This window comes from Coloeus monedula (genome assembly GCF_965178545.1).
Source record: "Coloeus monedula genome assembly, chromosome: 35".
NCBI classification, from domain to species: Eukaryota; Metazoa; Chordata; class Aves; order Passeriformes; family Corvidae; genus Coloeus; species Coloeus monedula.
The window spans coordinates 2313283-2322788 of NC_138815.1; the positions used below are offsets into that span (position 1 = coordinate 2313283).

General features: G+C 49.7%; 1 protein-coding gene across 1 annotated transcript in view; it reads right to left on the minus strand.

The window, feature by feature from the left end:
- Window positions 1-8365, minus strand: part of LIN37 (lin-37 DREAM MuvB core complex component) — an 18144-nt gene extending 9779 nt beyond the window's left edge. Inside the window, exons 1-5 of the mRNA XM_082299956.1 lie at window positions 8329-8365; window positions 8167-8223; window positions 4916-4994; window positions 2380-2430; window positions 925-954 (exon numbers count right to left, since the gene is read on the minus strand). Of these exons, the coding sequence (XP_082156082.1) occupies window positions 925-954; window positions 2380-2430; window positions 4916-4994; window positions 8167-8200 (194 nt within the window). The 5' untranslated portion in view covers window positions 8201-8223; window positions 8329-8365. The remainder of the gene's footprint in view (window positions 1-924; window positions 955-2379; window positions 2431-4915; window positions 4995-8166; window positions 8224-8328) is intronic.
- Window positions 8366-9506: the final 1141 nt, after the last annotated feature.

The following is a 9506-nucleotide window of genomic DNA, read 5'->3' on the forward strand; positions in this document are numbered from 1 at the left end:
CTGCGGGGATTTGGGCAATTTGGGGCATTTTGGGGCATTTTGGGGGGATTTGGGGCATTTTGGGGAGTTTGGGGGGGATTTGGGGGGGATTCTGGGAGAAATTTGGCGGAAATTTGGGGGAATTTTGGGAATTTTAGGGGGATTTTGGGGGAGATTTCAGGGATTTGGGGGAATTTTGAGGGATTTGGGGGAATTTTGGAGAATTTTGGGGAATTTTAGGGGATTTCTGGGAATTTTAGGGGAATTTTGGGAATTTCAGGGGGATTTGGGGAGATTTTGGGGGATTTTGGGGGAGATTTCAGGGATTTGGGGAATTTTGGGGAGGATTTGGGGGGATTTTGGGGGATTTGGGGGAATTTTGGGGAGGATTTGGGGGAATTTTGGGGGGATTTTGGAGAATTTTGGGGCATTTTAGGGGATTTCAGGGAATTTTGGGGGAATTTTGAGGCGATTTGGGGGAATTTTGGGGGAAATTTGGGGCATTTCTGGAAAAAATTTGGGGAAATTTTGAAGAATTTCAGGGGATTTGGGTGAATTTTGGGGGGATTTTGGGGAATTTCAGGGGGATTTTAGGGGGATTTGGGAAGATTTTGGGGGGGATTTGAGGAATTTGGGGGAATTTTTGGGGGATTTTGGGGGAATTTGGGGGGAATTTCAGGGAATTTAGGGAATTTTAGGGGGACTTTAGGGGATTTTGGGGAATTTTGGGAATTTTGGGGGAAATTTGGGGAGATTTTGGGGAATTTCAGGGAGATTTTTAGGGAGTTTAGGGGGATTTGGGGGGAATTTTAGGGGAGATTTGAGGGATTTTGGGGAATTTTCGGGAAATTTGAGGGATTTGGGGGGAATTTGGGGGGAATTTCAGGGAATTTTAGGGGATTTGGGGGGATTTTGGGGGAATTTGGGGCATTTTTGGGGTCTCACCTCTTCCCGGGGACGCTGGGCGAGGCCTCCCTGCAAAAATTCAGGATCAGAGAGAGAATTTTGGGATCAAAGAGGGGAATTTTGGGATCAGGATTTGGGATCGGGATTTGGGATCAGGATTTGGGATCAGGGTTTGGGATCAGGATTTGGGATCAGGATTTGGGATCAGGATTTTGGGATCAGGATTTGGGATCAGGATTTGGGATCAGGATTTGGGATCAGGATTTGGGATCAGGGTTTGGGATCGGGATTTGGGATCGGGATTTGGGATCAGGATTTGGGATCAGGATTTGGGATCAGGGTTTTGGGATCGGGATTTGGGATCAGGATTTGGGATCAGGGATTTGGGATCAGGATTTTGGGATCAGGATTTTGGGATCAGGATTTGGGATCAGGATTTGGGATCGGGATTTTGGGATCGGGATTTGGGATCAGGATTTGGGATCAGGATTTGGGATCAGGGATTTGGGATCAGGATTTTGGGATCAGGATTTGGGATCGGGATTTGGGATCGGGATTTGGGATCGGGATTTGGGATCAGGATTTGGGATCAGGATTTGGGATCAGGGATTTGGGATCAGGGTTTGGGATCAGGGTTTGGGATCAGGATTTGGGATCAGGGATTTGGGATCAGGGTTTGGGATCAGGGATTTGGGATCAGGGTTTGGGATCAGGATTTGGGATCAGGATTTGGGATCAGGATTTGGGATCAGGATTTGGGATCAGGGTTTTGGGATCGGGATTTGGGATCAGGATTTGGGATCAGGGATTTGGGATCAGGATTTGGGATCAGGATTTGGGATCAGGATTTGGGATCAGGATTTGGGATCGGGATTTGGGATCAGGATTTGGGATCAGGATTTGGGATCAGGATTTGGGATCAGGGATTTGGGATCAGGATTTTGGGATCGGGATTTGGGATCGGGATTTGGGATCGGGATTTGGGATCGGGATTTGGGATCAGGATTTGGGATCAGGATTTGGGATCAGGGATTTGGGATCAGGGTTTGGGATCAGGGTTTGGGATCAGGATTTGGGATCAGGATTTGGGATCAGGATTTGGGATCAGGGATTTGGGATCAGGGTTTGGGATCAGGATTTGGGATCAGGATTTGGGATCAGGATTTGGGATCAGGGTTTGGGATCAGGGTTTGGGATCAGGATTTGGGATCAGGATTTGGGATCAGGATTTGGGATCAGGGTTTGGGATCAGGGTTTGGGATCAGGGTTTGGGATCAGGATTTGGGATCAGGATTTGGGATCAGGATTTGGGATCAGGGTTTGGGATCAGGGATTTGGGATCAGGATTTGGGATCAGGGTTTGGGATCAGGATTTGGGATCAGGATTTGGGATCAGGGTTTGGGATCAGGGTTTGGGATCAGGATTTGGGATCAGGGTTTGGGATCAGGATTTGGGATCAGGATTTGGGATCAGGATTTTGGGACCCCCCTCACTTGTTCGGGGCCTCCCCGGGCGCCTTCCCCGGCTCCTCCTCCAGCGGCTCCCTGTGGGATTCGGGATTCAGGAGGCTCCCAAAATCCTGGGAACCCCCTGAGAGACCCCAAAATCCCCCCAAAATCCCCCCAAAATCCACCCCAAATCCCCCCTAAAATCCCCCAAAAAATCCACCCCAAATCCCCCCAAAATCCCCCCAATTTATCCCAACAACCCACCCAAACTCCCCCCAAAAATCCTCCCAAAAACCCCAAAATCCCCCCAAAAATCCCCCCCAAAACCCCCTAAAATCCTCCCCAAAATCCCCCAAATTCCTCCCAAAAAATCCCCCAAAAATCTCCCCCAAATTCCTCCCAAAAATCCCCAAAATCCCCCCAAAAATCCCCTCAAAATCCCCCAAAAATTCTTCTCAAAAATCCCCCTAAAAATCCTCCCAAAATTCCCCCCAAATTCCTCCAAAAATCCCCCCAAATTCCTCCCACAAAACCCCAAAAATCCCCCCAAAAATCTCCAAAAAATTCCCCCAAAATCCCCCCCAAATTCCTCCCAAAAAAATCCCCCAAAAATTCTCCCCAAATCCCCCAAAATCCTCCCAAAAATCCCCCCAAGTCCCTCCCAAAATCCCCCAAATTCCCCCCCAAAATCCCCCAAAAATTCTTCCCAAAAATCCTCCCAAAATTCCTCCCAAAAATCCCCAAAATCCCCCCAAAAATCCTCCCAAAAATCCCCCCAGATCCCCTTTAACCCCCTCAAAAACCCCCAAAAATCTCCAAAAAATCCCAAATTCCCCCCAAAAATCCCCCCAATTCCCCAAAATCCCAAAGAACCCCCAAAAAAATCCCAAAATGTCCCCAAAATCCAAAATTTCCTCAAATCCCCCAGAAATTCCCAAAATCCCCCCAAAAACCCCCTAAAAATCCCCCCAATTCCCCCAAAAAATCCCAAATTCCCCAAGAATTCTCCAAATCCCCCCAAAAAATCCAAAATCCCCCCCAAAAAGCCCTAAAAATTCCCCAATTCCCTCAAAATCCCTCCAAAAAATCCCAAAATCTCCCAAAAATCTTCCCCCAAACCCCCTCAGAATCCCCAAACCCCCCAAAAATCCCCAAATCTCCCAAAATCCCCCAAAATCCCCCCAGAAATCCCCCCAAATTCCTCCTAAAATCCCCCCAAAAAATCCCAAATTTCCCCCAAATCCCCTTTAACCCCCCCAAAAACCCCCAAATTCCCCCCGAAAAACTCCCAAAATCTCCAAAATCCCCCAAATCCCCTCAAAATCCCCAAAAATCCCCTCAAAATCCCCCCCAAAAACCCCCAAATTCCCCCCCCAAAACTCCAGAAATCTCCAAAATCCCCCCCAAAACCTCCTAAAAATCCCCAAAATCCCCCCAAAAAATCCCAAATTTTCCCCAAATCCCCTTTAACCCCCCCAAAAACCCCCAAATCCCCCCCAAAACTCCAAAAATCTCCAAAATCCCCCCAAAATCCCCAAAATCCCCCTAAAAATCCCCCAAAATCCTGCCAAAATCCCCCAAATATCCCCAAATCCCCCCAAAAATCCCAAATCCCCTCAAAATCCCCCCAAAAATCCCCTTTAACCCCTCCAAAATCCCCCAAATCCCCTCAAAATCCCCCCAAAAAATCCCAAATTTCCCCCAAATCCCCTTTAACGCCCCCAAAAAACCCCAAATTGCTCCCAAAAAACTCCAAAAATCCCGAAAATCCCCCCCAAATCCCCTCAAAATCCCCAAAATCCCCCTAAAAATCCCCCAAAATCCCCAAAATATCCCAAAATCCCCCCAAAATCCCCCCAAAATCCCAAATCCCCTCAAAATCCCACCCAAAAATCCCAAATTTCCCCCAAATCCCCTTTAACCCCCCCAAAAACCCCCAAATTCCCCCCCCAAAACTCCAAAAATCTCCAAATTGCCCCCCAAAACCTCCTAAAAATCCCCAAAATTCCCCCAAAAAATCCCAAATTTCCCCCAAATCCCCTTTAACCCCCCAAAAACCCCCAAATTCCCCCCCCAAAACTCCAAAAATCTCCAAATTGCCCCCCAAAATCCCCCCAAATCCCCAAAATATCCCCAAATCCCCCCCAAATCCCCCCAAAAATCCCAAATCCCCTCAAAATCCCCCCAAAATCCCAAATTCCCCCCAAATCCCCTTTAACCCCCCAAAAACCCCCAAATTCCCCCCCCAAAACCTCCTAAAAATCCCCAAAATCCCCCTAAAAATCCGCCAAAATCCCCAAAATATCCCCAAATCCCCCCAAAAATCCCAAATCCCCTCAAAATCCCCCCAAAAATCCCCTTTAACCCCCCCAAAAAACCCCCAAATTGCCCCCAAAAAACTCCAAAAAATCCCGAAAATCCCCCCCCAAAACCCCCTAAAAATCCCCAAAATCTCCCCCAAATCCCCCCAAAAAATCCCAAATTTCCCCCAAATCCCCCCAATCCCCTCCCCCTCCCCCCGGGGGTTCCCCCAATCCCTTTTTGGGGGAATTTTGGGGGATTTTGGGGTCCCCTCTCCCACCTGGGGGCGCCGCGGCCGCGCTGCTGCAGCTGCTCCAGGACGGCGTCCAGGCGGAGCCGGGCCGAGACGGGGTCCAGCTCTGGGGATTTGGGGCATTTTGGGGCATTTTGGGCATTTTGGGGAGTTTGAGGGGGATTTGGGGATTTGTTGGGATTTTTTTGGGGATTTTTTGGGGCTTTTTTAGGCATTTTTTAGCAATTTTTGCAGTTTTTTGCGGATTTTTTGGGGATTTTTTTTGATTTTTGGGGATTTTTTAGGGATTTTTTTGGGATTATTTGGGATTTTTGGGGATTTTTGGGGGTTTTTGGGATTTTTGAAGGGATTTTTGGGGCTTTTTTAGGCATTTTTTGGGATTTTTTTAGGATTTTGGGGATAATTTTGGGGGGATTTGGGGCGTCCTGGCAGAGCCGGGCCGAGACGGGGTCCAGCTCTGGGGATTTGGGGCATTTTGGGGCATTTTGGGGAGTTTGGGGGCGATTTGGGGATTTTTGGGGAATTTTTGGGGATTTTTTTGGGGCTTTTTTGGGCATTTTTTAGCAATTTTTGCGTTTTTTTGCGAATTTTTGGGGGATTTTTTAGAGATTTTTTTGGGATTCTTGGGGATTTTTGGGGGTTTTTTGGGATTTTTGAAGGGATTTTTTTGGGATTTTTGGGGCCTTTTTAGGCATTTTTGGGGATTTTTTTAGGATTTTGGGGGTATTTTTGGGGGATTTGGGGGGATTTTTGGGGGATTTGGGGCGTCCAGGCGGAGCCGGGCCGAGACGGGGTCCAGCTCTGGGGATTTGGGGCATTTTGGGGTATTTTGGGCATTTTGGGGAGTTTGGGGGGGATTTGGGGATTTGTTGGGATTTTTTTGGGATTTTTTTGGGGATTTTTTGGGGCTTTTTTAGGCATTTTTTAGCAATTTTTGCGGTTTTTTGCGGATTTTTTGGGGGATTTTTTTTGATTTTCGGGGATTTTTTAAGGATTTTTTTGGGATTATTTGGGATTTTTGGGGATTTTTGGGATTTTTGAAGGGATTTTTTTGGGATTTTTTGGGGTTTTTTGGGACTTTTTTAGGCATTTTTTTAGGATTTTGGGGGGATTTTTTGGGGATTTGGGGCGTCCAGGCGGAGCCGGGCCGAGACGGGGTCCAGCTCTGGGGATTTGGGGCATTTTGGGGCATTTTGGGCATTTTGGGCATTTTGGGGAGTTTGAGGGGGATTTGGGGATTTGTTGGGATTTTTTTGGGATTTTTTTGGGGATTTTTTGGGGCTTTTTTAGGCATTTTTTAGCAATTTGTGCGGTTTTTTGCGGATTTTTTGGGGATTTTTTTTGATTTTCGGGGATTTTTTAGGGATTTTTTTGGGATTATTTGGGATTTTTGGGGATTTTTGGGGGTTTTTGGGATTTTTGAAGGGATTTTTGGGGCTTTTTTGGGGCTTTTTTAGGCATTTTTTGGGATTTTTTTAGGATTTTGGGGGTAATTTTTGGGGATTTGGGGGGATTTTTGGGGGATTTGGGGCGTCCTGGCAGAGCCGGGCCGAGACGGGGTCCAGCTCTGGGGATTTGGGGCATTTTGGGGCATTTTGGGGAGTTTGGGGAGTTTGGGGGGGATTTGGGGATTTGTTGGGATTTTTTTGGGGATTTTTTGGGGCTTTTTTAGGCATTTTTTAGCAATTTTTGCGGTTTTTTGCGGATTTTTTGGGGGATTTTTTTTGATTTTCGGGGATTTTTTAAGGATTTTTTTGGGATTATTTGGGATTTTTGGGGATTTTTGGGATTTTTGAAGGGATTTTTTTGGGATTTTTTGGGGTTTTTTGGGACTTTTTTAGGCATTTTTTTAGGATTTTGGGGGGATTTTTTGGGGGATTTGGGGCGTCCAGGCGGAGCCGGGCTGAGACGGGGTCCAGCTCTGGGGATTTTGGGGCATTTTGGGGCATTTTGGGCATTTTGGGGAGTTTGGGGGGGATTTGGGGATTTTTTGGGATTTTTTTGGGGATTTTTTGGGGATTTTTTAGGCAATTTTTAGCAATTTTTGCAGTTTTTTGCGGATTTTTTTGGGATTTTTTTTGATTTTCGGGGAATTTTTAGGGATTTTTTTGGGATTTTTTTTTTTTTTTGATTTTTGAAAGGATTTTTTTGGGATTTTTGGGGCTTTTTTAGGCATTTTTGGGGATTTTTTTAGGATTTTGGGGATAATTTTTGGGGAATTTGGGGCGTCCTGGCAGAGCCGGGCCGAGACGGGGTCCAGCTCTGGGGATTTGGGGCATTTTGGGGAGTTTGGGGGGATTTGGGGAATTTGGGGGGGATTTGGGGATTTTTTGGGGCTTTTTTAGGCGTTTTTTAGCAATTTTTGCGGTTTTTTAGGAAATTTTCTGGGATTTTGGGGGATTTTTGGGATTTTTTGGGATCTTTGAGGGAGTTTTTGGGATTTTTTGGAGGGGTTTTTTAGGAATTTATGGGGATTTTTTTTGAAATTTCCTGGGATTTTGGGGGGTGGTTGGGGGGCTTTTTTGGGATTTTCTGGGATTTTTTGGGATTTTGGGGCCATTTGAGGGGATTTTGGGGAATTTTTGGGGATTTTTTGGGGAATTTTGGGGAATCTTGGGGAGTTTGGGGGGATTTTGAGGGGTCTGGGGGGAATTTTTGGGGGGGCTTTGGGGGGATTGAGGGGATTTGGGGGGATTTAGGACGGATTTGGGGGAATTTTGGGGGTTTTGGGGGGATCTGGGGGGATTTTGCTGGGATTTGGGGGATTTCTGGGCATTTTTGGGGATTGGAGGGGGGTCCTGGGGGGGAATTTGGGGAATTTTGGGGGGATTTGGAGGAATTGAGGGGATTTGGGGGGGATTTTGGGGAATTTTTGGGGAATTTTTGGGAATTTGGGGGAATTTCGTGGGAACTGAGAGGATTTGGGGGGGATGTGGGGGGGATCTGAGGGGATTTTTGGAGGAATTGGGGAATTTTGGGGAATTTTTGGGCATTTGGGGGGTCCTGGGGGGGGATTTGAGAGAATTTTGGGGAAATCTTGGGAATCTGGGGAGTCCTGGGGGGGAATTTGGGGAATTTTGGGGGGGAATTTTGGGGTCCCGGAAAGGATTTGAGGGAGGATTTGAGAGAATTTTTGGGAATTTCGGAAATTTTGGGGGGTCGTGGGGGGGATGTGGGAATTCCAGGGGGATTTGGGGGGGTTCCAGGCTGGCATTTTGGGGCGTTTTGGGGCGTTTTGGGGCGTTTTGGGGGCTCCCGGCGGCGCGGGCCGATCTCACCTGGCTTCTCCACCTTCACCTTTGCGGCCATCATGGCTCCGGGGGCGTCTCTGGGGCCTGCGAGGGGTGGGGGGGTCACGAGCGATCCCAAATTCCCCCCGAACCCCCCCAAAAAACCCAAAATCCCCTCAAATCTCCTCAAAATCCGCCGCCCCTCCTCACCGCCACCCTCAGGCGCCGCCGCTTCCCGCCTTCCGCCGCGGCCGCCTCCTATTGGTGGCCGTGACTGCCAATCACAGCTCGTAGCCAATTGGCGCTGCAGGATTGGGCTTTGGGGGCGGTACCTTGAGGCGGCGGCATTTTGTGACTACATCTCCCGTCATGCCCCGCGGCTCCATTTAGTGCCATTGGCGTCGTGCCTACAACTCCCGTCATGCCCCATAGAGCACCGTTGGACCGGGGCCTACATCGCCCGTCATGCCCCGCGGCTCCATAGAGCCACCTTTTCCGCCCCCAAAATGTCCCCCCAGACCCTTCAGTGCCCCTAAAGTCCCCCCAAGACGTTGAACCGCCCCTCAGGGTCCCTAAGTGCCCCCCTCCCCCGTGCCAACTCGGGACCCCCCAAGTGCCCTCATGGACCCCCAAGTCCCCCTCAAAATCCCCTCAGCCCCACAGAACCTCGGTAAAGCCACTTTTGCGCCTACAACTCCCGTGGTGCCCCGAGCCTGCAACTCCCATCATCCCTCGCGCCCCATACAGCCTCAGCGTAGCCGAGCCTACAATTCCCATCACCCCTCGCGCCCCGCAGCGCCGCGGTGGTTCGCCTACAACTCCCGTCATGCCCCGCGCAGCACCTTAGAGCGCTATTGCCGTCCCGCCCCTTTCCGGACTACAACTCCCGCCCTGCCCCGCGGCGCTTTTCGCGCGCTTTTTCGGCTCCCCTCACAGCCCCCCGGCCATGATGGCGGAGGCTCTGGGCCGCTGGCTCCGGGACGAGATGGAGCTGCCGCCCTCCGCCGTCCCCTCCCCGGCCGCGCTCCGCAGGTCGGGAACCCCCGGGAACCTCCCCGGGACCACCCTGGGGCGAGGAGGGGTCGGGGGTCTTCGGGGAGCCATGATGGGGACCTGCCCTGAGCACCCTCTGAGGGGGTGGGGGGGGGGGTTGGGGTGGTCCTGAGGGGTTCTGGGGTTGAATTGAGGGGTCCTGGGGGGGTTTGGGGTTCACTTGAGGGGATTTGGGGTTCAATTGAGGGGTCCTGAGGGGGTTTGGGGTTCACTTGAGGGGATTTGGGGTTCACTTGAGGGGATTTGGGGTTCAATTGAGGGGTCCTGAGGGGATTTGGGGTTCAGTTGAGGGGTCCTGAGGGAGTTTGGGGTTCAATTGAGGGGATTTGGGGTTG